This window comes from Balaenoptera ricei, chromosome X (genome assembly GCF_028023285.1).
Source record: "Balaenoptera ricei isolate mBalRic1 chromosome X, mBalRic1.hap2, whole genome shotgun sequence".
Lineage (NCBI taxonomy): Eukaryota > Metazoa > Chordata > Mammalia > Artiodactyla > Balaenopteridae > Balaenoptera > Balaenoptera ricei.
The window spans coordinates 99,452,619-99,479,856 of record NC_082660.1 but is presented as its reverse complement, the minus strand read 5'-3'; the positions used below and the strand labels follow the sequence as shown (position 1 = coordinate 99,479,856).

The following is a 27,238-nucleotide window of genomic DNA, read 5'->3' as shown; positions in this document are numbered from 1 at the left end:
TAAGAGGTTGGCATCATCATCATCACCATCCCCGTGCAATATGTGAGGCCCAAAGAGGTTAAGTAACTTAGCCAAGGTCATACAGTTAGTAGGGAAGCCAGGATTTAAACTTAAGGCAGTCTGACACCTGAGCCTATGAGCTTAACCACTATATTTCACTGACTTCAACAACAATAAAAGTCCTAAATTAGCATTTTAACCTACTCATTTCTTTCTTTTGTCACTCAAAACTGAATACAATGGAGGTAATTTACATGGATATAGTTATAAAATTACATTTAGTGTAAGGTTTTAGAATCCCACCCTTTTGTTTTTTGTGTTTCTTTTGGTTTTCTTGATAACAAACTGTTTCCTGTTTTCCTTTAGTTCTTGTATTGTCTTTAGTTTCCTTTTGCAATTTTCCAACCAGGTAACTTTCAGGGAGGTGTATTAGAGGATTTAGAACTCAGATAAGAAAATAAACCCCTCATTCCTGATAAACAGCTTGCTAATCTCACAGTTGGCGGCACACCCTCTAACTTGCACGTGCTCATGGCAAAAATGGTATGGTTGGCACCAGTGAGGACTGCTGGCTTTTTTTGCTTTTGCTTTTTTTTTTTTTTTTTTACTCAAGGGCCCCAACCTCTTTTAGCAAGAGAGGTAGCCAATTTCCATCTCACCAATTACTTTGGAAAACACTGGCAGAAACCCAAAGTAATCAGCACCATATTTATGATTTATCCCAGAGATTTTCTAACACCCCTTTCAAGCTGGCACCCCAGGCAGCTGTTTGGCTGACTCTTCTTCCCTGTCTCTGGAAGCTGCAGAGGAATTGATGGGTCTAATTGGGTTTTCACAATGGTACACAGGACTCAAGAGTTGAAGAAGAAGGAAGGTATGGTTTGGGTACAGGCATATTGATTCAAATATTAAAAGACAACTTTCTATGAGTTTTGGCTGACCCTAATGGGCATATAGATTCCAGAGCAAAACCCATTTGGTGGGTTTCCTCACTCTGCTATTTGTAAACAGGTCAAACCTGATTATAATGAATGTCAGAGGGCAGCTGTAGCCTGCAGGTTGAATACTGATGCTGACAGCTGTGTAATTACAATGCAGTTTTATTACAGGGAATTACACATGTATAATTATAATGAAGTTTGGATAATTTAGAAAAATGACTGATCGTGAGCAAGGTCAGGCCATCTACAATCTGAACTTCCCCTTGGTGTTGGAGCAAAACCTTCCAACAGAACTGGAAATGAAGGGTCACTCCTGGTGAAAAGACTCCGCTACCCTGGCTTCTAGTTTGTCCAGTCACTGTGTGTACTTCTGTGGAAAGCTAAAAACTTTACTGACTGACTACTTCTGGGTTCAAGATCATGCCTCTTCCCCCGCCCCCACCGGCACCCCGACAATTTTTCAAGGGCACGAGTCTGCTTTGGATCTTAATTAGATGTCTCCGACTAGAACTGAGGGTTTCAAATCAAGTGGAGGGAGTGGAGGCAGTTTTATGTCTTGATGCCTGAAAAAACAAAGCCTCCTTCATATGCTGACGAGAAATGCACGGTGATCACATTTTGGAATTTCAAATGGGAACACGTAGTCTGGAAATGGAACGGAATATCTGAAATCAGGACTGCCCCAGAAAACTTGGATAATTATAACGATCACGTATTTTGAGTACTTACTATGTGCCAGGCACTGGGAAAAGTCCTTCCCATATATCATCTCATTTAATCCTTTAATCCTTTCAACAAACCCTAAGAAGTAGGTCCTAGAATCCCCATCTCTGCATATGAGGAGACTAAGGCATAGTGAAGTTTGGACTACTTGCCCAAGGTCATATAGTAATCACATGGCAGAGCTGAGATTCAAATCCAGTTCTGACTAACTGCGAAGGTGTTCTCTTGACTACCAAGGGGCCCTGACATTCTCTTGAGATGTTTAGGGTCTAAATAATTTCTTTGCAGAAAGGATTCAAAGGTAGGAGCCAAATCAGTATTTCCACCTGTGTATGACCCGCACAATTTTTGCCATATCCAAAGACAACATAAATTACAGGCAGGGTGTTCAGGCATGCTGTGCTCTCTCTCGTTCCCTGAGGGTGCAGGCGGCAGCCTTCCCCACCTTAGCCTCATCCCCATAAGCCTACCCAGGATCCGTTCTTGGCCAGCCAAGTTCATCTCTGGAAAGTGAACTGCCATGGCTCTACCTACTTTAACCTCAAAATCTTAAGCAATAATAATCATGAAATCATGGACGGGATGTTTAGATGTACTTTTTAATGCACATCAAAATAAATAATATTCATCTGTGATCACCCCAAATCATCTCATGTACCACCGGGGGACATATAACCACATACAGGACAGTACTGATCTAGATGATCTCTATGTGACCTTCTAACCTTGACAGTCAATGAAACAATTCACCTCTAAAAATAATTCAAAAAGGATGAGATGAGTTTGAGTAAGATGGCAATTTGCCAATCCTCGCTCATTTTCCTCTCTTGAAGTCTCCAGTCTCTGCTTTCCTCCCATTTTCTGAGAATTTCTTCACAGCTTTTCAGAAGAAACTGGGCACTTCCCAGGGAACAAGCTGCTTCTATTTCCACAAATACTGAACTTCAACCTCCAGCTAAGGTTTCACATCCTTAGAGAAGCTTTCTCTGACCACCCAATCTGAAGTGACCCCCTATAATGTTACCTGTATTTTTTTTCTCTTAGCACTTATCACTATTTCAAACCACCTTGCCTGTTTGTTGACCTGTATACTGCCAGTCTCCTACTAAATAATAAGCTCCAGGAGGTCCCTGGCTTTTAGCACAATGCCTGGCACGTAGTAAGTGCTCAAGGGGTATTTGTCAAATGAACGAAGTAAGGAATCTAAAGTTAGGGTAGGGCTGTGGAGCTGATGAAACAGAGAGAACATAAGGAAAGCTGAACTTTGGGTGATGTAATTTATCCAACAAGGTAAAGTGGGCAATGACCTGGGAAGGTGTAAAACTATCTCAGGTACTTACAACACTCATTCCATCTTGAGCGCTTACTGTTTTCAGGGCATTGTGCTAAGCTGTTCCCTGTGAACTGGCTACTATTAACCTCTGGGGCCTACGCCATTGGTAAGTCCCAGTTGCAGTCATGTAATTCATGTTTATTGAGTGACTACTACATGTCAAGCACTGTTCTATGCTAGGATACAGCAATAAGCAGGACAAAGTTCCAGCCCTCTAGTGAGGGCCAAATTAGGACCAGGCATGCATCTTTATATAGCTCTTTATCCCAGGTGGTATTTCCCAGTGGTCCTTTACCTGTCTAGCAAAACCATCTCTTTGCTCTCAAGGCGGTTTATTGGCCCTGACCCACTAACATTTATAACAGCTTCCATCCATTTATTGAGTATGCATTATGTGTCAGGCACTGTGCTGATGGCTTTATGTATATTATTACATGTGTTAATCTTTCCAATAACCCCATGAAGAAGGTACTATTATTAACTCCATTTTACAGAGGAGGAAAGCAAGGCTCACTGAGATTAAAATGACTTGCCCAATGTCATGTAGCTGTTATGCGGTGGAGTGGATTCAAAGCTAGGCAGGGTGCCTCCAGAATCAGCGTCCTTAACCATGAGTGTGTAATGGTGCCTCTTATATTACATATGGCCACCCTTCCCTTCTGAAGATTCTGGCAACCCAGACACTCTCAGATATTGGGTTTTCCTGGGGAGCTGGCAATGAGGTAGGTAGAAATGTCTCAAGATCTGCCTGTGTGCTTCAGAACACGAGGCATATATATACGGTGGATATATGTTATGGAGCAGTTGCCATGGTTCATTACACCCTAGGAATAACACTGACTCAGTAAAGATCAAATTATTGAAGATATAGTTCAAGAGGAAAACAGTACATGTCTGGACTTCTTTCACTTGAAAATGATTAAACACAAAGCAATTAAAGAAAAGCTGAGGAAAACAGTGCATTTGTAGAGAAAATATTAAAACCATATCTCAATATAGGCAACTCAGATTAAAATAATAAATATCTTTGTGCTATCAGTTTTATCATAATATATCCTTTAGGTTCAATGTACAACCAAAAGCTATAAAATATGTTTTGTTTTTACACTAATTCTGCATTTTACTGAAATATATACATTTGTTTAATGCCTTTTCAAAGCAATTTTCCTTACCTGATTTCACTGTGGTCTCATAAAAACTTTGTAAGGTAGAGGAGGGGAGGTATTATCTTTGCTTTATAAAAGTATAAATTTAAGATACAAAGTGGACAAGTAAGTTACCAAGAACACCAGATTGGAATTGAAGAAGTGAAATTTGTTCCACACCACCAGGGTGCAAAAGTGTTACATTTCTTTATATCCTGACAACAAATGAAATCTGCTCTGAGCCTTCCACTTTTTCAGCTGGCTAAAAATGCAATCTCACTCATGGTTTTGAGAGGCCCTTCCTCTCTGCCAAGGCTGCTGAAAGCCTTAGCAAATCATACACAGACCAGAAATTTCAGGACCGGCCCTCTGCCTGTTGTCCATACTGATATGTTTATTATGCAAATGCACAAGGCCCCTTGTAGGTAGGTATCAGCTGCCTCTGCGCCACCCTTGGACATTGGTGGGGGGAAGGGTGTCTTTCCTGAGGTTGGCAGCCTTGTGGCCTAGTATCCAGCCTCCCTGAAGTGTACCATGAAGCCATTTTCCTTTGAGACCTTGCCCCCTTCTTTGGGGCGCTAGAGGGGAGCAATGGTAGTCCTTGCTGCTCAAGGAATCTGCCATTACTCCCGTCTCCTCTCTAGTGTTGGACTTCTAGAACTTCTAGGTCAGACAGCTTCTGCCACCTCTACTCAAAAGTGCTCACTTCTTAACCCTCTGGAACAAACCAGCATAATTTCCCTCAATGAACCTAGGCCTTTGAAATCAAAAGCTCTAGACCAGGTGATCATCTGAGTGCCTGAGAGCTTCTGCTTTTGACCTTGCAAAACAAAATCTCCCAAGACAAGGGTACAGAAAGACTTGGCTATGTTTTGATTTGGGGGAAGGAAAAATACCTGCAGAGGCAAAAACAAATTATAAAAACTTAATATCTCAATAAATAATCCTACCACAAACTTTATTACAATTCTTATTGGTTGTTTTTTTATTTTAGGCATGTTATTTGTAAGTCAGTAGTAACCATGGATCTACATTTTTGCAGTTGATTTCAATTCTGTGCATATTTATTAAACACACACAATGCTCCTATTACTGTACTATGTTATTATATGGCGCATGTAAGAAGAAAAAGCTATAGTCTTTGTTTTTGAAATGTAAGGAAATGAAGCCACAATGTGTTCTTTGATAATCTGTTGCTGGTAAGTTTCAGATCCCACTATGCAAGAGGCTAGGAATTTCTTTCTTAAAAAGTATGCCCTTTATGGAGGGTATCTTCTTTTCTTTCTTTTTTCCTCCTTGCATTCACTCAAGAAACATTATATGCTACTCATGGGGCCAGGGATATAGAGAGATGGCACTGTCCTTGCCCTCAAGAAGTAGAAACTAGGTGGAGGAAGAGAATAGAGCTACAATATCAGAGTGGCCTAAAAAAGGACGGAAATTCCAGAAAGAACTGAGAGCATGGACAAAGAAGGGAACAGAATTCCCTAAAATAAAAATAGGGAAGTGAAAGAACATAGTATCTTGAGGGAACTATCAATAATCTGACTGATGTAAAAAGTCTGTGGGGAATAATGGTGAAAGACAAGGCTAGGGAGCTAGTCTGGGGTGTGATTGAAAATGTCCCTATATGCAAAGTCAAAGAGTTTGGGATTCTTCTTAAAGGCAATGAGACACTAACCAAAGGTTCAAGTAGGGTTGTGACAAAGGCAGAACAGCATTTTTTTGAATGCTCCTTCTGATAGAGCTGCCAAGGATGGACTAGAGGAGGGTGAGACTGGGTACAGAGAGGGTAATCAGGTGGCTCTTGGTGAGAGTTGATGACATAAGGCTATAGAAGTAGAAATAGATTGGAGGTAATATTGGTGGACTAAGTGTAAGAGGTGAGAGATAAGTGGGAGTTACAGATGACTTCCAGGCCTGGGTAATCGGGTTGATGGAGATGACATTAACCAAAATAGGGACTACCCAAGAGGGCCAGGGTTGTATATAATGAGTCCTGTTTCAGATATGTTGAATTTCAGGTGTCTTTGGGACACCAGGTGAAACGATCTAATAAGCCAATTGAAATATCAGCCTGCAGCTTGGTTAGAGAAGTCAGGGTTGAAGTTAGAGATTTGGGAGTCATCAGAACACAGGGGTTGAATAGCCTGATGGCAATAAATGTAGAGCAAAAGAAAGGGCTGGGGATAGGGGTCTGAGGTGCAGGTATCTGGAGTAACAGAAAGACCCCAAAAGAGACTGAGGGAAGCAGTAATCTGTCATGGAAGATATAGGAGAAGAAAGGTCCTGGAAGGAAAGGATGGTCATGAGTCACAAACAAAGAGTAGAGGTCAGATAGGACAAGAACTGCAAGGGCCACTATGAATTAGACAACTTGGACGTCACCAGTGGGCTTTTGTTGGAGCAGTAGCGGGGGCATAAGCCAGACCACTGTGGTTTGAGGGCTTAAGAGGAGAGAAGGAAGAAGGAAACAGTATATGAGGCTTATTCTGTCAAGAAGGCTGGCAGTAAACGGAAAGTGAAAAATAAGATGGCACCACAGTGGGCAAAGTTCAAAGAAAGATTGTTTAATGTGGGAGAACGCCAGTGAGAGTGATAGTGGAGCTCTGAGAGAGGAGAAAGCTAATGCATGGAGTTGAGTCTCAGACAAGTCCGGGGAGATGGGTTCTAGCCCAGTACTTTTCAAACTATCTGTGGTGAAGGATCAGCTTTTAAAATTTCCAATCTGTCGCAGACTGGTACTTTTGTAAAATATAATAAAAATGAATTACTAGAAAAATGCAGTGAAAAACACAGACAGTCAAGTTATAAGCCCCAATTTTTCATTATTAGATCCAATGAATATACAATTACTTTATCAAATTGCTTAAAAAGTTTCTGAATTCTTACTCTCAATTTCAGTGCTTATGTTGTTGTAAATCAATATCAAACAGTTTGAGGATCGGAAGAGGTCTATCACCGTCTTTGGGTCCACTATCTACTTTGAATAGCACTATTTAGACCATAGGACCTGGAAAGGAGGAAGGAAAGAACACCACTTCTTCCAAGAGAGAGGAAGGAAGTGGGAAGTGATGGGAGAATAGAGAGAATGCTTAGAAATGGAATGAAGGAGAGTTGAGGGAATTCCCATCTGAAATTTTTTTTTTTTTTGGAGTGAAGTAGGAAGTCTTGACCTTATGGAGTAAGTAAAGGATAAAGGGCATAGGGTGGGAGGATTGGAGGAGTGTAGTAATGGGTTGAAACAGCTGTTGTGGGAAATGAGCAATGTAACTGAATAGAGATGAATAAAAGTGTTGTAAAACAATAGAAAGAAGGCCCAACTGAGACTGGAAATCATAGATTTGTTATGGAGCCAATCAGCCCAATTTTGTGATTTTCTCTAGCAGTTTTGCAGCCTCAGAGCAGGGGTGGAGAAACATATGGTGGGGCTCTGGTAATATGGTGGGCTAGGAATGCAAACTGACTCTCCCACGGAAAACAACTAAAAATGCTGGATAAAATGCAGCAAACATCTTCTCTTTTTTTTTAAAGCATAAATTTATTTATTTATTTATTTATTTAATTGTTTTTGGCCATGCCACACGGCATGTGGGATCTTAGTTCCCCAACCAGGCATCGAACCCGTGCCCCCTGCAGTGGAAGTGTGGAGTCTTCACCACTGGACTGCCAGGGAAGTCCCACAAACATCTTCTTAAAGGTATCACAAAGCTGGAAAGGTAGTAAGGAATTATAAGCCCAGATCTAAGCAAAGACAGACTGATGAAGTTACTTCTTTGAGAACATTTGCTGAACTTAATATAAACTTCAAGGAACAAGCCATAAGTGATATTAAAAACACAAACCAAAAGCCTACCCAAGGTGGGGAGTGTAATAAGGTTCCTCCCCAGATAAAACTGGAATGACAAGGGGTTGAACCATCAGTGTTCCAGTGAACCAGAAATAAGCCTCCACACACACACACACACACACACACACACACACACACACACACACAAAAGGGGACTTTGAGGAAAGCAGCCTTGGCATTACATTAGGCTGTAAACATTGTGTTTACAGCCTCTCAGGCACCTGCCCTGAGAGGCTGTAAACACAATCTCATCTAATAAAGATTCGCAGCCTAAATTCACATTACCCAGGGACTCCAAAAAGCCTCAAGCTCTGAATTTAGTTTAAAGTAGACCCAGACTGGTAGTGCCACCAGGCACCTGGCAGAATGCAAATCCTCTCTGCAGGAACCCACCCTCATCCTAAACCTCAAAATATTCCCACAAATAATTTTCTAAAGATATGAGGAAATCTTAATTAAAAATCACTAAGCACACAACAAAACAAGGCACCATGCATAAGACAAATAGGAAGTTCAAATGAGATAGATTTGAATCCAAATATATAAGTAGTTTTATTTAAATACAAATAGACTAAATGCTTGTGTTAAAAGATAGACTAAATTTAAAAAATCCAACCATATGCTGTTTATAATAGTTACATTAAAACATAAAGATACAGAAAGATTGACAGTAAAAGGATGGAAAAAGACATTTCACACAAATACTAACCAAAAGAAAGCTGGTACTGCTATATTAGTATCAGACAAAATAGACTTCAAGGCAAGAAAGCACTACTAAAGATATAGCGGGTTGTTTTTATAAAAATACAATCTAAGGAGAAGATATAAAAATGTTAAATTTGCATGAACCTAATAATACCCTTAAAATAAACAAAGCAGAAATCAACAAAACTACAAGGAGAAATGGACAAGTCCACAGTCATAACAAGAGCTTTTAACATACCTCTGTCAGTATAGAACAAATAGAACAAACATAATCAATAAGTATCTAGAAGATTTTAATAACACAATTAACAAAATTGATCTAATAGTGCAAAGAACACTGAACCCAACAATTGCAGAACACACATTTTTTTCAAGCCCACATAGAAGACTCACCAAAATTGATCATATACTGGGTCATAAAGCAAAGGATTAAAATAATACAAATGACTTCCAATGATCACAGTGCAATTAAGCCAGAAATCAACAACAAAGTGATAACTAAAAAAAACACATACATTTGAAAATTTTAAAACATACTTTTAAATAAACCATGGGTCAAAGAAAAATCATAGTGAAAATTGTAAAATATTTTGAACTCAACTAAAATAAAAATACTACCTATCAAAGCCTGTGGGATGCAACCAAAGCAATACTTAGAGGGAAAGCTATAGCCTGAAATGCTTATATTTCAAAAGAAGTAAAGGCTGAAAATGAAAAACTAGACATCCATTTTGAGGAGCTAGAAAAGGAACAACAAAATAAACCCAAAGAAAGTAGACGGAAATAAAACATATGATGAAGTTAATCCAGGATTAGAGGTTGGCAGAGAAGATGTTGTTGAAGGTAATAAGTAGGAGGGAACTGAGGAAGCTAGTGAAAGTGTGGGCAGAAAAGGGGGTGAAGTGGAAGTGGTAAAGGAGGGTATGTCAGGAAGATTGGAGAATAGGGATAGGTCTAGAGACATGAGGTCACAAAGACATGAGATCACAAAGCAGTTTAATGGGAGTAAGGGAGTTAGAGGTGAATACACAGGAGTTTTTGATTAGCGTGGAATTTTAAAGTTAAAGGTTTTATATGTGAAACAGTTCTAAATGAAGAAAATATATGGCATGTGGCCATATAAGTGGGTGGCTGAAATGAGGTGGAGTATTCTTAATTATCTGTTTAGAAGTCTTTCTCTGACTCTACATTGGTTCGTAAGACCTTATAGGATTAGAAACACCTTACTCATCTCTACATCCCTGTTATGGGGTTTGTCACATAGTAGATGCTCAACAAATGCTTGTCTACCCTAACTAATATAGGCAATATGCTAAGCACTTTACACACATTCTTTTATTTAATCCTTACAACAATTCTATGAGGTACCTACTAATACGCAACTTAAGAGAGAAGGAAAGTGAGGTTAAGTAACTTGCTCAAAATTGTACAATGAACGAACGGGTACTGTGCTAAAGGCCTGAGAGTAGATGTTTACTACAGTCCCAGACAAGCTATGCCCAAAGCAATCACTAAGCCCAGCTGTGATTCTGAAGAGCAAAATTTTGCTGAGGCAGTAAAAACATCATGCCATCAAAATTTTCACTGGAACCCCACCACCACCCAAATCCAAGCATTTTATTGCCTGCCTTCCTCCTGTGCTCATCATTTCCATCCAGCTCAGTCCTCCATCTTTCCTGACTAACCCTATCTTATCCATCTCCCTATTTATGAAACCAGAATAGAATAATAATTGATGCTTTGAGATCTCAGTAGTTGTGCTGTTCAGGATAGAAGTGTTTCAGAATTAATTCATCTGCCCAAAAATTACTTGTAGGTATACTTCACTGAAGACTTTGTAATGATGACCAAGAAAGACATAATGCTTATAATGATAATAAAAACAACTACTTATAATAGCTCTAGAAACTATCCATAATTAAAGGAAAGCCCTCCTTCGACCCAACATTCCTCTCTAGCTATCCCCTCATTTCTCTGCTCTTCTTCAGAGCCAACTGTTTCAACAGTTATCTGTATACACACTATCAGCAGTTCCTCACCTCCCTATTCACTTTTCAACCCACTCTAGTCCGGCTTCAGGCTCCTCCACTCCAATGAAACTACTTCTATTATTGCAACAAGCAACCTCCATCTTGCCAAATCCAATAGACACTTCTCTATCCTTATCTTACTTGAACTCCCTGCAGCATTTGACATAGTTAACCTTTCCCTCCAAGTTAAAACATTTTCTTCTTTGGATATTGTGACACGACACTGATGATTCTTTCCCCCTACCTCACTGGATGCTCTTGTTTAGTCTCCTTTGCAGATTTCTCCTAACATTGTGGTACCTCAGGACTCACTCCTGGGTTTTCTTCTCTTTTTTCTTTATACAGTTGACCCTCAGTATCCACAAGGGATTGGTTCCAGAAGGCCCCGCACATACCAAAATCCACAGATGCTCAAGTCCCTTATATAAAATGGCGTAGGACAAGGAATACAGCCAGTCCTCCTTATCAGCAGGTTTCACATCTGCAGATTCAACCAGTTGAGGATCAAAATCTGTGGTTGGTTGAATCTGTGGATGCGAAACCCATGGATACAGAGGGCCACTGTATTCCTTCTCCATGCTATCTCATCCAGATCATGGCTTCAAATACCATCTACATGCTGATAACTCTCAAGTTTATTTCAAGACTCTACTCTGAGTTCCTAACATGCATATTTGACTATCTACTTGACATCTCCATTTGGATACCTGGCAGATACCTTAAACTTATTACGTCAAGAACTCTTGCTATTTCTCCCAAACAGCTCCTGTTCCTATCTTCTCCATCTCAGTATGTCACCACCACTTATTCAGTTACTTAAAGAAGAAATCTAGGCATCATCCTTAATTCCTTCTTTTTCCTTACCTCAACAACATATCTAACAGTAAGTCTTGTTAACTCTGACTCCAAAATTTATGTAGAATATCTCACCTTATTTCATCATAACTGCTACCACCTAGGTCCAGGCCTACCCTGGATTATGGAAGTTTCCTGCCTAGTCTTGCTTCCTCCTCTCTGTTCTCCTCTAGTACCGTTCTTCACATAGCAGCAAAATTGATCTTATTGAACCCTTCAATGGCTTCCCATTTGGCTCTTTGAAAAAAAGCCCAAAAACCTTATTATGGCTATATGTGAGCCACTCTTGCTCCTTAATAAGTAAATAGAAGACTTGGACAACACTATACACCAACTAAACCTAACATACATCCATAGAGCATTCCACCTAATTACAGTAGAATACATAATATTCTCAAGTGCATGTGGAATATTCTCCAGGATAGACTATATGCTAGGCCACAAAACAAGCTTCAAAACATTTAAAATGATTGAAATCATACAAGGTATATTCTCTACCTTCAAAGGAATAAAATTAGAACTAAATAGCAGAGATTTGGGAAATTCACAAATATGTGGAAATTAAATAAAACCCTCCTAAATAACTGATGTGTCAAAGAAAAAAAATCACAAGAGAAATTAGAAAATAATTTGAGATGAACAAAAGCAAAACTACAACACACCAAAGCTTATGGGATGCAGCTAAAGCAGCACTTAGAGGGAAATTGATAGCTGTAAGACCTTTATTTAAAAAGCAGAAATATCTCAAATCAATACCTTAACCTCTCACCTTAAGAAACTAGAACAGGGACTTCCCCGGTGGTCCAGTGGTTAAGACTCTGTGTTTCCACTGTGGGGGGCACGGGTTCAATCCCTGGAAGGGGAACTGAGATCCCACATGCTGCATGGTGCGGCCAAGAAAAAAAGAAACTAGAACAAAGGGTAAAGTAAACCCAAGGCAAACATAGGGAAGGAAATAGTAAAGATTACAACAGAGATACATGAAATGGAGAATGGAAAAACAATAGAGGAAATTAATGAAACAAAAATTGGTTTGAAAAGAACAGCAAAATTGACAAGCCTTCAGTTAGACTGTCCAAGAGAGAAAAAAGGGAGAAGACTGAAATTACTAAAATCAGATATGAAAGAGGGGACATTACTATAGACCCTACAGGGAAAATAAAAAGGATTAGGAAAGAATACCGTAAACAGTTGTATGCCAACAAATTAGATAACCTAGACGAAATGGACAAATTCCTAGAAATGCACAAACTACCAAAACTAATTCAAAAAGACAAAAAAAAAAGTAAAAAAAAAAAAACTAATTCAAAAAGAAACTGAAAATCTTAATAGGCCTATAACAAGTAACAAGATTGAGTCAGTAATTAAAAAAGAATCTCCCAACAAAGAAAAGCCAGAACCAGATGGCTTCTTCACTGGCGAGTTTGACCACACTTTTAAAGAATTAATACCAATTCTTTTCAAACTCACCCAAAATATAGAAGAGGAAGAAAACTTCCCAACTCATCCTATGAGGCCAGTATTATCCTGATATAAAAACCAGACAAAGACATCACATGAAAACTCAGACCAATACTTCTTATAAATATAGATGCAAAAATCCCTACAAAATACAAGCAAACTGATCCAGCAACATATAAAAAGGGATTATACACCATGACCAAATAGGATTCATCCCAGGATTGGAAGGTTGGTTTAACATCCAAAAATCAATTAATGTAATACACCATATCAACAGCATAAAGGACAAAAAGCACATGATTCTTTCATTAGATACAGAAAAAGCATTTGACAAAATCCAACCTTTCATGATAAAAAAAATTCAACAAACTAGAAATAGGAGCGAACTTCCTCAACGTAATAAAGGGCATCTATGAAAAACCCACAGCTAACATCATACTTAATGGTGAAAGACTGAAAGCTTTCCCCCTAAGATCAGGAACAAGACAGGGGTGTCTTCTCTTGCCAGTTTTATTCAACATTGTACTGGAGATTTTAGCCAAAGCAATTAGACAAGAATAAGAAATAAAAGGCATCTAGATTGGAAAGGAAGAAGTAAAAACATCTATTTGCAGATAACATGATCTTGTATATAGAAAATACTAAGAAATCCAATAAAAATTATTAGAACTAATAAACATTTCAGCTGGGTTGTAGGAGACAAGATCAATATATAAAAATCAGTTATGTTTCTATGTAATGTACAATCCCCAAACTGAAATTAATAAAACAATTCCATCTACAATAACTTCAAAAAGAATAAAATACTTAGAAATAAATTTAACAATAGAAGTGCAACATATACTCTGAAAACTACAAAACATTGTTGAAGGAAATTAAAGTAGACCTTAATAAATGGAGAGAAATCCCACGTTCATGGATTGGAAAACTAAATATTGTTAAGATGTCAATACACCTCAAAGCGATCTACATTCAATGCAACCCCTATCAAAATCCCAACCAGCTTCTTTTCAGAAATTGATAAGGTGATCATGAAACTAATATGGAAATGCAAGCATCCCACAAGAGCCAAAATAATCTTGAAAACGAAGAACATATTTAGAGGATTCACACTTCCCATTTTCAAAACTTGCTACAAAGCTACAGTAATCAAGACAGTGTAGTGCTGACCCAAGGGCAGACATATAGTTCAATGGAATAGAACTGAAGGTCCAGAAATAAACCCCTATGTTATTCTTGATTGGTTCTTGACAAGAGTGCCAAGACATTTCAATGGGGAACAAAGAGTGTTTTCAACAAATATTGGCTGGGATGACTGGATATCCATATGCAAAAGAATTAACTTGGACCCCTTCCTCACACTGTGTCCAAAAATTAACTCATAATGCATCAAAGATGAACTGTAAGAGCTAAAACTATGGAACTCTTAAAAGTAAACACAGATGTAAATCTTCATGACCTTGTATTTGGCAATGGTTTCTTAGATATAATATCAAAAGTACAAGCAACAAATAAATTGGACACCATTTAAAAAGTGAAAAGACAACCCACAGAATGGAGGAAAATGTTTGAAAATGATATATCCTGGTATCATGAATATATAAAGAATTCTTACAACCTAATCATAAGAAGACAAATAACTCAGTTTAAAAATGGGCAAAGGATTTGAATAAACATTTCTCCAAAAAAGATATACAAATAGGTGATAAGCACGTTAGTCATTAGAGAAATGTAAATCAAAACTACAATGAAATACTATGTCACATCCATTAGGATGGCTACAATAATACTTCTTTTAAAGATAAAAACAAGTGTTGGGAAGAATGTGGAAAAATTGGAACCCTCATACACTACAGATGGAGTTTGAAAATGGTGCAGCTAGTTTGAAAAACAGTCTGGCAGTTCATCAAAAGGTTAAATATGGAGTTACCATATAACTCATTACATATAGCATATAATTCCATCACTAGGTATATACCCAAAAGAAATGAAAACACACATCCACATAAAAACTTGTACATGAATGTTCATTGCAGCATTATTCATGATAACCAAAAAGTGGAAACAACCCAAATGCCGATCAATTGATGAATGGATAAACTGTGGTATAGCCATATAATGGAATATTAGTCTGCCAGAAGAATGAAGAAAGAAGAATGAAGTACTGATAGATGCTACAACATGGAGAAACCTTGAAAACATGATGCTAAGTGAAATAAGGCAGACACAAAAGGGCAAGTATTGTATGATTCCATTTACATGAAATGTCCAGAATAGGCAAATCTATAGAAACAAAAGGTAGGTTATTGGTTGCCAGGGGCTGGGGGGTGGGCAGGTCGATGGGAGGGAATGGAGAGTGACTGCTAATGGGTATGGAGCTTCTTTTTGGGATTACGAAGGTGTTCCAAAATTATGTTGCTGATCGCACAACTCCATGAATATACGAAAAACCATTGAATTTAAATGGGTGGATTGCATGCTTTGTGAATTATATCTCAAAATAAAAAAAGAAAGAAAGAATCAGAGGTGTTTGGGGGACTCATAGAGCAGGGTGTAGCATGGGAAATTTCAAGCCCCTTAGAAAAGCCATAAGCCACCATGAAGCATCTGCAGTAGAAATGGCAGCATGGAGGGTTAGTTAGAGAGAAGCCTGTCAAGTGGCATGGAAGAAATCCAGAATTCCTTGTGGGGACCTGTGGAGGATGCAGAAGGCAGCTGAGAATTAAGAGGCAGCATATTTGCCAGGCAGTTGCTGTGGCATGAGTGAACAGCCCTAAAGTCAGGGGCTGGATGGAGGATATGGCTGAAGTTTAGAGGGCTAGCAGACCACTGGGAGCTGAGGTAGGAATCCTGGGCAGTAGTATGTAAGGAGAGAGACAGATGTGCTTCCTGACCCAGTCATTGTGCATTGCGCATAGTGAGAGAATAAGCCATAAATTATGGACATTTAAAAAGTGAGTAGGGTGAGGCAAAATGAGCTAAACTTCAGCTAGGATCCAGCAGAGATTATGGGACTCACTCACTGCCATGAGTGTGTTTGAAGTGTAAATCAAATGCTTGCACAAAAGAGACTTTTAATTCAGAACACATTTCTATATTCTAATTGACAAGCTTAATCTGTCCAACCTGTGCCCAACCTGCGCCTCCAGGCAACTGGAATAGGTGCTCCAGAACAGGATGAGATTAGTTATAGGAAAACAACTATATGTTCATAATTAAATGTGGAGGTGGGGCACACTTGCGGTATATACATTTTCTCACCCCATTAAATGCATAGAGGATAGTAGATGAAGTCTTTAAAGAAAAGAGAAAAGAGGGAAATAGTCAAGTAAAGATTCTCCAAACTATGGTAGACACCTTCGCGTTTTGGTTGCTCACAACTCCCCTAACTGCCCAAGATAACACTCGCTTTGATCATCTTCTCCCTAAAAAGCTTTCCTTTCCAATCCACGGTTAGCTAGCTTTGTTAATACTTCCACATTCAGTATAGATATTCGCATACCTAAATCTTATTAAAGAGTTCGTATAACTTTGTCTCAAGGAAATAGGTAGCAAAACAACATTCAATTAGCTTGCATTCCAGTTGACAATAGAAGATATAAATGAAACAACTATTTAGAAAACAGTCAAAAGTAGACCATGGTCCTTCGTCTCATTAATGTGTTCATTAAAAACAGGTTTCAGGAGGGCAGGAGCTGATTTGTAATCAAGAAAACAAAAGCTGATTTATCCATTTGAATTGAAAAGTAGCTAAAGAATTTCAGTATTTATTCACATATTCATTCAAGTATAAAAGGGAACTGATCACCACCTCCGCCACCACAACCATGTGTCATATGTGTACAAGGTTAGATCAAAGTGGTAGCTAATAATATTACATTCTGCAGTTGTTCAAGGATGACAGTTGAGAAAGTTTGATGACAGAGGATAAAAATAACACTTGTTTGGGCATAAATGGAAGTTTTTTTAATTGAACTATGTGAACGTTCCTCTTCTCACCCACACTGCCAGAAACCTAAGAAAATAATTTTGCAACATAAAAGTGTTCACTACTCATCGAATTACAATTATTCTCTTTTTCTGAAATGAAAAATAACTATATTGTAAGCATGAGAATAAATTGAGGTAATGATAAAATAATCAGGATCTATTGGGTTTAATTCAATTCCCAGTTTTACCACATAGTAAATAATGTGCGTTAGCTTTTCACAGTTGTATAACAAAACATTTGACAAGAGTTACTTAACGGCAATTTAGAGGCAGATGCAGAAGCAGAAATGCTTACAGTTTGAATGTGCTTTGTCGACAAAGAGACTATGGCCTATTTACTTTTTTTATTTAAAAGAAACGTGGGATCTTTAGCTCCCAGCTTGACAGTCAGTTACAAAAAGCAGAAGGCACCTTAACGTTTCCTCTGGAGGATATTATCACTCCAGTATCAGCAGCGGGTAGAAACACATTTGCTTTATCATACTTTGACCTTTACACTTTAAGTCAAGAGAATCCTGAGCAAGGTCAGTTTCCCCGTCCAGTGTGCACTTTGCTGAGATGTAAAAAAAGTTTTTTTCCCACAGAATTTGATCTGTGGATTTTATTTATGTTTGAATGAAATATGTTTATTTCTATGGTGGTGACTTTGCAAGAAAACAAGACCAGGAGAGGTATTTCCTCAAAGGCTAAAAGGAGGCATTACTACCACCACCACTGCTTGCCAAGGGATTTGCAAAGCACCTTGAGGCTCAAGGTTAGTATGGGAGACGAGCCAGGCTCAGGAGAAGTTAGCACAGACGAAAAAGTTAGAGTGTTTTCCCCCCTTTTAGCCAGCCAATTCAACAAAGTACTTCAGATAGTAACGCTTAGTGGTCAAATAATGATGTCTTTTCTGCAATGATCATGTTTGGGTTTGTCTATTTCCTTTATGCTTGTGAGGTTTGTAATTGGAATTTTAAATCCTTGGGGGAAAAGCTATTTTTGTAATTCAACTGGGATGTCCTTGTCTTAGGGTTTCCCATTGCTTCAGTCCCCTAGCCTGGTACTATAGCCATGATAGTGTTTTGTCTTTTAGATGAAATGCAGAACTAAGGACATGACTACTGGTGCTTATTAAAGATTCCTTGCTATTTTCACAAGAGTAGGGGCGTTAGACTCTTGTCTACTGGCCAAATTCTAAATCGGGAGATTACATTCTGCTTTCCTGAATTCCCCTAGCAGAAGCAGCCATCCATGGTATCCTACTTTGCTTCCTGTGCTAAACTGTTGTGTGATGTCATTAAATGGCACTGCTTTTCTACTACTAGAAGTGACCACTTCTTAGTGGAGTGGTGAATAAATTGGTACCTATTGTCTGATATTGTATTTGACCTAGTTTCAAACAAATTAAAAGGTAGGCTCTGAGAGTTAAGGATAAAGTACAAAACAAAACAAAACAAAACAAAACACCCTAACAGTGTACCGGTGGTTGTGGAGCATTTTTAAAAAACCAATATGCTTTCTCTTCTGCAACACAGACAAACAAATTAATGCATTTTTCAAAACTACACTAGTGGTTGACAATAAGTTGTTATTTTGCCTCAAACAGGACGATAGTTCTAACAGGGATGCTGAGGTTTGAGACGATGTGATCACATATCACAAACTAGTTAAACCATCTCTTTTGTCTTCAGGTTGTATCTAACCATCCTAGACAATTGATCTGTCTATTTCATAAAATCTCTCTTTAAGGAGAGTCTTCATCTTTCCTTGGTAACATATTTCAGTGTTTCTCAATCTTTCCATAAAAACTAAGTTCTTATTTTTATTTAACCTCCGTTCCACCTACTGTAGCTTAATGTCACCATCTTTTATCCATCTCTAGCTTTCTATCATACACTGGTATTGAGAGGCAGTGTAGCACAACGGCATGGTTTTTGGAGTCAGACATGCCTGCGTTCAAATCCTGACTCCATCACTTTCTAGGTATGTGATGTTGGGCAAGTTACTACTGAGGTTCAATTTCCTCATCTGTAAATGAGCAACTTCAGAGGGTTACTGTGAGGATCAAATGACATAACATATTATTTGAAGGGTTATGGGGTAAGATGAGGCATGGTACTCAGAACCCAAAAAGTGCTCAATAAATAGTAGCTATTTATCTGATTAGGTACACAGATCTGACTTAATTCATAAACTCTTTGAGAGTGGGAAGCATACTTCCTGGATTTTAACATAAGTACAGTGTCATGCACATACTATGGCACAGGGGCTCAATATTTGTTGAATGAATAAACTTATTTTTCCCCCAAGTGGAATGAACAGCCCTCACCTATTTGCAAGATCCCACACATTTTAGCTCCAAGTTGACAAATCTGATCAATCCTCTGATGCCTCCAAGTATGCAGATAGATACCTCACTTTGTCTAGATGTTTTGGCATGGCGTGGACACGATGCAAAAAAACTTACACTTTGTTTCTATCAGGTTCATTTCTATGAATTTTTACATTTGATGATTGTCTCGGGTGCCCAGAATGGGACTGACTCAATCATCTACCTCATCCATCCAAGCATTCTTTGAGAAATTTTTAAAATGAATACTAACGACTATCTAATTATATACCTAAACAAAATCTTTCAACTTGTGACTAAGTATACTACCTGCCCTATTTACCTGTAAGATCTATGCTGACTACAGATATATTTCTAATTTGCTTTGTTCCCAAGCCAGCCCCTTCTCCCAATTACCCACCGCCACAAGTTCCAGAGCACAATTAACATCTGTGAACCAGTGAGGTGTTGGTTAGGACTTTATGTTTTGCTTTTAAACGTCTTCACGGGGCTAGGAGGGGAAGTTGAGGAACAAACAGAGGATATATAGATTCAATCGGGCTGCAGTATTCGTTGATAAAGAATGGAAAGAGTATTGCTCTTTTACCATAATCTTGGAAAACTTCTGGTGCGTGCTCAGATTGAGCCACTGCAGTGTGGCCATTTCCCCGACTGATTTGTACAGACTTTAGAGGGGCGATCTCAGGTGTGGAGCTCTGAGCACCTGCTTGCTCACACTCTGGCAGTTCAGAACCCAGCGTATTTGAGGCCGGTGGCTCAGGTTCCACGTAACTCAGCTCAAGTGTCACTAACACTATGTGCAGCGCCCGTCATCGAGCTGGGCTTTGAGACTTGGACACTTACTTCGGACTTTCTTCTTTCTCCCCCCCCTCCCCTCCCACTAGTTTCCCTTTCCCTCCTCTGACCCGGGGCGTGCCCACCTCTTCCCTTTGCTCCCACTCTCCGCTTTCTTCTTCTTTCCTTCTCCTTCCTTCCTACTGGGCTTCGCGTCTTTCATCCTCTGAGAGCCGCGGGGCGGGAGGCTGAGGCTCGGCTCCGAGGAGGAGGCGCGAGGCCGGCGGGACAGGCGCGAGGTGCCGAGCCGCGAAAGCGCGGGGCGCGCGCCGGGGCGGGGGCGCGCGAGGGCTGGCCGCGTGGCCGGGCGTCCGGGTCAGGTAGCGGCGCGCGCGCGCGTGGCCCGCGAGCCCCAGGCGCGCCCCCGGCGTCCGGGGCCGCAGCGTGCTCGCCCCCGCCGCCAGCTCGCCTCACTTATGGGTCGGAAGCGCTGCGTGGGGGAGAGTGTTCCAAGATGGCGGCGGGTTGCTGCGGGGTGAAGAAGCAGAAACTGTCCAGTTCGCCCCCCTCTGGCTCTGGTGGCGGTGGTGGCGCCTCCTCCTCCTCCCACTGCAGCGGAGAGAGCCAGTGCCGAGCCGGGGAGCTGGGACTAGGAGGCGCCGGTACGCGGCTCAACGGGCTAGGAGGTCTAGCCGGAGGAGGTAGCGGCAGCGGCTGTACCCTCTCTCCCCCTCAGGGCTGCGGCGGCGGCGGCGGGGGAATCTCCCTGTCGCCCCCTCCGAGCTGCGGAGTGGGCACCCTACTTTCTCCCCCGGCCGCCGCCACCTCACCCTCGCCCTCCTTGTCGTCCGCCGCCTCGTCCTCATCGCCCGGCTCCCGGAAGATGGTGGTGTCAGCGGAGATGTGCTGCTTTTGCTTCGATGTGCTCTACTGTCACCTGTACGGATACCAGCAGCCCCGGACCCCCCGGTTCACCAACGAGCCCTAGTGAGTACCGTGCCCACCGCCGCCCTCTCCCTTGCGCTCGGGATGGGGCTCAGAGTTGAGGTAAAGTACGAGTCAGCCTCCCCGCCGGCCGTTGCCCCTGCCCCTCTCGCTGCCCCGGGTCCCCGGAGCCGCTCGCTCTGAGTAAGGGCACCCCGCGCTTTCTGCCCTCAGAGGCAAGCGCCTCACACTTGGAGCGGGGTGCTGCCGCGAGAGATGGCGCGCTGGTTCCCAGAGGTGTTCACTTTCTCTTTGAGGTAACTTCGAGGAGTTTTGACCCTCTCCTCTCCTTCGCCACCCTGCGTCTCATTCGCCCGGGTTTGGGAGGTCTGGTTCCCTCACGATGTTGACTTCTCCTGGCTTGGGTTTCCTTGACCCCCTGTGAAAGCCCCGCCGGTATTCCCGCCCCGCGTACCTTGCACATGGAGAGTTACTCTTCCATTGCAGCGTGAAAAATAGCACCTATCCAACTTCTGTTCTGCTAGTGATGGAACTTAGCTCCGGAGCCAATGAAGTTTACCCATCTTTTTCTTTCGGGTTTCCTTGTGTCCTGGGGAGGGAGGAGGTTTCCTTCAAAGCACATTTTCCCTTAGTACCTATTTTTATCCGAACATACCCATTAAAATGTGTTTCTAGTGAAGCGCACCGCCGGCTCTCTCACATTTAAAGAGTGAGACTTTTTTTTTTTTTTTTTTTTTTTTTCATTTCACCGTCTGGGTAATAGCTCATTCAAAGAGAGCTGTCCCCATAGAGCCACTGTCAGTTTGTACGTTAAGCGTACCTTCGCTTTTGTGTCGATTTCACTTTTAAGAAACCCATGTTAGGCTCGACAGTTCGAGAAATAGTTGAACAGTAAGTGTGGAGGAATTTTTACGGTTTCCTTCGGTTTTGTCCTTTTAGTTATTTTATCCTTCAAGTGTGTGGTTGAGATTATTTAAAATAACACTGTTACAGCTAAAAGCCAGGTTAATTCTGGTCCCTGTCCGCTTGGATGTGTGGGAGATGGGGCATATGTTGTTTTTTTAATGTGTAAACTGAGTGTAAACTGACTTTTTGAGTTAAACGCTAGACAGAATGTAAAGCCCAAGGAAGGGCAGAATGACAAAGAGGGTGATTGTTTTTATTATGAGTTCTTAGCATCAACAGGAAAAATAATAGAGAAAAATTTCAGTGAAACTTATACTGAAAAGCATCAACCCTTTTTCTAGCTAAGACAAGTGCCCCTTGTCCCCATATCATAAATACCTGAATTGATGTTCTTTTTAAACTGCTTCTTTTCATTTTGTGAGATTAGGGGATTAGACTGTGACTGGATACGTATAAACACTTCTGCCTACACTAAAAATATTCAATTAATATGTAAAGTGGAAATTACAACAAAGTGTCCTGAAAATTATAAATTTGCTTCGTTTGTTTTCTTTGGCTTTGATGCTTGAAATGTATTTAATTTTGTATTTTTGCCACTCTTCTGTGGTCTGTGCGTTTTCTTTCAGACTTGGTTCCTCTTTGGGCATTGGTTCATAAGAAATGCATGAAAGAGCATAGAGACTGATACTTTGTCAAATAAATTAAATATCTTGATAAGTTTCATAGTTTTAATTCTAAAAGCTTAAATCCTAAACCCACACCTGTACTTAGCCAATTTAGTTTTTGGTTAAGAAGTAGAATTCGTTTTGAAAAAGACTGCCATGTTAAAAAAAAAAATCTATGAAATATTTATTAGGTTGAGTCACTTATTTGTGACTTTTCTGTCTTCTCTTGGATGTCTATGATGTATTAAAGCCAGTCCGGGGATGATACATAGGTTGGCTCAGCAAAGTCATGGGACTGCAAAAAATTCACTCCTGTTTAGTTATATGAGTTTGGCAAAGGCTGTTTTACTATTCACGCTCCATTGCTCCAAAGCATATGCGAACACACTTTCAGGAGGTGCTATTTTCACACATTTTAAAGTGAGTTTGGGTTAACTGAATGACTGTAACAAGAATTTTAAAAGGAAAGTGAGCTTGACCAGCTCATACAGAAAATGCTTTTGAAAATGTCATTTAACAGTGGCTACTTTGCACACGTATTTAGGTATTGATTCTCCTCTAATAGTCCACCCACTGGATTTCTTTTTCATGGAATTAAACAGAAAAAAATAAGACACCCTTTTGACCACTGTGGATATGTTGAAATGATGGTGGAAGAATAATAACTATTATTTAGCAGGCCTTGGCTGTGTCATGTATTCTACCAAACAACGAATTTAGAAGAGCCGCTGAACATGACCAAGGGGAGAAGGAAAGTTCACTTAAGTGCAAAGAGGACTGCATCTTATTTTCATTTATCTTAAAGTCATTTTTGAGGTGGACGGTGGAAAAATTCAGGAAAGTTTCTTAAAAGCAGTGTTTGATTATGGGAGTGAAATAACTATAATCACTTGACAGTGCCTTAGTAACCAGAACCCATTTCCTTTCTGTTTTACATATTTAATAGCATTGTGTACTTATTAGTGTGGCTTGGTGCTGGGGGCCATAAGACAGAAATGGGCACATTGCTTTTCTTTTTTTCGTCAGAGTTATTAGGATCGTGGTGTCATGAGCAGTGCTGTTTCAGGTCCTGTCTCTCTGTCCACCAGAAGACGTGCTTTCGACAGTGGCACATTCTCCTGTGGGAAAGCACACCGTTTTCATCCCTTCCCAGGACCTTTCTGTCAAAATGTCTGTCACTGGTGAAATCTGCCTTTTATAGGCTTAGAATTTCTAGCTTCATCAGTGACCCTTCCACTCTGGAAGGTTATTAGAGATTTCCAGTGATCTATCTGTTTCAGGTTTGGCGGGGAGGATGTCACTATAGGAAAAGGCTGTGTAGATACAAATTCTTCACTGTTGCTGCTGTTTCTTGGAGTACCTACCTCATTGCGAAGAGGTAGCAGTAGCTGGGACTTGGGAGGACAGTGGAAATCTGTTTATTGGAAGGCAGGTAACATTTGTGTTCAAAGTGAGGAATGAATTACTGAATCCTTGGTCTCAGTTGCACAGCCACATTCGCCCACGGAACTAAGATTCAAGACATGATTAAAAAAATGACTTTAGGTGCATTTTACTGTTCAAAGTCAGAGCTCTTAGATTTATATTGAATAGATGGGAACACAGCCACGTTATAGGAAACCATTTGCTACCATAAAGGGATCCACTGTGCCAGGTGTCGAGCCAGTTAGACTCCAGAACCGTCGCTCTCAACCTTGGATGCACATTCGAATCACTGAAGAATTATTAAAAAATATGGATGCCAGGGTCCCAACCCCAGAGATTCTGATTTAATTGGTCTTGGATGGGGCCTGGGCATCAGGATTATTAAAAGCTCTCCAGGTGATTTTAACATGCAGCTGAGGAGGAGAACCAGTGGTTGTATTCGACTAGGCCTTTCTCCTGAGATTCTGATTAATTTGGTCTGGGGTGGTTCCTGGGTACTCGGATTTTATGAGCACCCTGGGTGATTTTTGGTAAACAGCCAGTTTGGGAAACACTTGCAGTGTGGTCTGCAGAAGACATCACCTGGGGACTTGTTTGAAATGTAGGTTCACAGACCCCCACCTCAGACCTGCTGAATTTGAATCTGCAGTTTAACAAGCTCCCCAGGTGATTCTTATGCACATTAAAGTTTGGGGAGGAGTGGTTCTCGAACTTTAGGGTACATCATAAGCTCCTGTAGTGCTTGTTAAAACACAAATTGCTGGGCCCCATTCCCAGAGTTTCTGATTCAGTCGGTCTGGGGTGGAGCCGTGAATTTGCATTTCTAACAAGCTCCCTGGTGATGCTGCCGCTACAGTTCCCAGGACCACAAGTTGAGACCCACTGGGTTAGAGAGCGGTGAAGACCTGAGTAAAGTAGTTGAGCAACTGTAAGGGAAGGGCAGTTTTCACTGTCAGTTTCCAGTATAAAACTTCCTGCTTCCGTGTTAGTATATTTTATCGTGGTCTTTCTAACTTAGCACCAGGGAGATTGAAGGCTGCCAAGATCATCATAAGAGTCTGAGGTTCTTGGGATGGTTTCAGTCCGAGGTGGGGTTGGCAGGGAGGAAACCCTCACCTGGAAACCTGCGGTACGATTTTCGGTCTTTTTTCAGAAATTGTTAAATGTGGGGGGCACATTTTAGGAATTAAAAGCAGCTCAAGTATATGTTTAAGTGAGTTGTATTGATTTTAGTAAGTAAAGTCCCCCTCTGTTCCCATAAAACATGCTTTGATGATTAGTTCGCTTAAATAACATGTTGTGATGAGATTTTGAAAGCTTTTACTTATACTTACGCTTGCTGGATTGCATTTTAAGAATTTCCCTCATTAACAAAGAAATATAAAAGGATCCTGCTAAGGGGCTGGGATTGTTCAGTCTTTATATCTTTAATGCTGTGTTGCATGTCACATCCCATGAACTTTTAATTTTAATCTTCTTACCACCTTTGAAGTTAATGCAGTACTACATTCTGTATAGACCATAGCACATAAAATATGTTTTACTATTAAACATCGATAAGTGTGGCTTTTCCATTGCAGTGAACAAAATGTATTTTTTAAAAATCCACTCCTGGACATGCAGATTTTGAGAGACTCTGATCAGGTGTTTGAACAATTACCTTTTTCTTGTCGCAGTAGTCAAATTACTGTTTCTCTGTGTGCTTGGGAGGAATTGGGTTGCTCTAGGGAGGTGAGAGGTAGGCACTTTGTTTCACCAGAACAGTAACAATCCTATCGCATGTTAGTAAAAAAGATGATTTGATAATGCAGCTCAGGTCAAAGTGATATTAAATCAGCATTTTAAACACAAACTATTATATTTCTAGTATGTCCTTTTTGGATGAAGACTGACCAGAATGGCCGGAAGGTGTATGTGTTTCTTGCGGATGATGCTACTAAGCCAGTACAGATTTCCTTATCCACGCTAGCGTAATGGTCATAACATATAGTTCTTCTTTTTTTAAAAAAATTGTCTGAAAAATTGTTGAGCATTTTTGGATGTGTTATATGGGTTGTTTTGCAACAGTGTTGATTTCCATTGGAAGGCAGTCCGGTGTCCTGTCTTCCTGATAGGAAAAAAAAGCAGGCATGCCCCCAGTTGTCATTTATGCTGTAAAAACCATCAGTGACTGAAATGGTAGGATGTAGAAATATAAATTACAAAATTATTTTTATATCCATGCATAAAGGTGTACGTAGGGCAAGGTATATTTAGTTACAAAGGAAAACTCGTTGCTTATTTTACCTTCTCCCCCATGTGGCCAAAGGGAGTGATAATCTAGCTCATGATTTTTCTTGCTTATGTATTGTGTTTGTGCTGTGTTCAGGTCCCAGTTAGTGGGTAGCAACCAAGAAGGAACCTCTGCTGGGATCTCTCAGTCCAGTGGGAAGAAGGACCACTACTGAGAAAGAGAAAAATGCTCTGTTAGCCCATGCATAAGTTGCTTTTTTCTAGTATGTGTTTCTCAGAAACATACTAACATTCACATTGTTGTCTTTAAAAGACTGTACACTTTTTGAAATTGTATTTGCGTTAAAACACTATACCCTATTATGGCAATTTATTATAATTTTGAAGTCAGTTGTGCTTCCCATTAACAGACCATCTTTTTGAGAATGTATATGTGTGAAACACTAAAACTTGTGCAATGAGATTAGTCAAAGTTCCCTATTTCAATAGGCGTTTTTCTGTTCTCTCCATGTCACACATGCTTGCCTGTTTTAAAGCAGCACAATGACCAGGGCTTTTGCATTTAAATTTTCTTAAATAGTCTTTTTTTCCCCAAACTTGTGTAATAATGTCTCTTTTTGATACTGTTCTGAATCAATTAAGCTAAGTGAGTGAGGACCAGCAGTAAAACCCAGGGGCTGCCAAGAATGGACCTTCAGTGTGTAAGCTGTCTTTCCACAATCAGTAATTGGGCAGTCGCTCACAGGACACTGGAAACAGTGTGGGAAGCCAGTGGTTGTGTAGGTGGGAAGAGTAGATTCCCAACAGTAAACTTATTTAGAGTTGAGCTTCTGTAGTTAGTGTTGCTAAGAGCAAAAATGAGCCACAAGCTTATGTAGTAGAAAGAAAAGCGCCCAGAGGAAAAAGTATGGGGCAATAATATAGCT

At 40.3% G+C, this 27,238-nt stretch overlaps 1 protein-coding gene and 1 long non-coding RNA gene across 3 annotated transcripts in view; one reads left to right on the top strand and one right to left on the bottom strand.

Moving 5' to 3' along the window:
- LOC132357670 (uncharacterized) overlaps window positions 1-20,472 on the bottom strand; it is a 28,732-nt gene extending 8,260 nt beyond the window's left edge. The window contains exon 1 of the long non-coding RNA XR_009500257.1: window positions 20,286-20,472. This is a non-coding gene — a long non-coding RNA (uncharacterized LOC132357670). The remainder of the gene's footprint in view (window positions 1-20,285) is intronic.
- Window positions 20,473-20,628: 156 nt separating this feature from the next.
- AMMECR1 (AMMECR nuclear protein 1) overlaps window positions 20,629-27,238 on the top strand; it is a 115,703-nt gene continuing 109,093 nt past the window's right edge. For both annotated transcript variants that reach the window (XR_009500232.1, XM_059911037.1), the window contains exon 1: window positions 20,629-21,126. Coding sequence is in view for 1 of the 2 variants with exons in the window: in XM_059911037.1 (XP_059767020.1) it covers window positions 20,654-21,126 (473 nt within the window). In the remaining variant the exon portion in view is untranslated. The remainder of the gene's footprint in view (window positions 21,127-27,238) is intronic.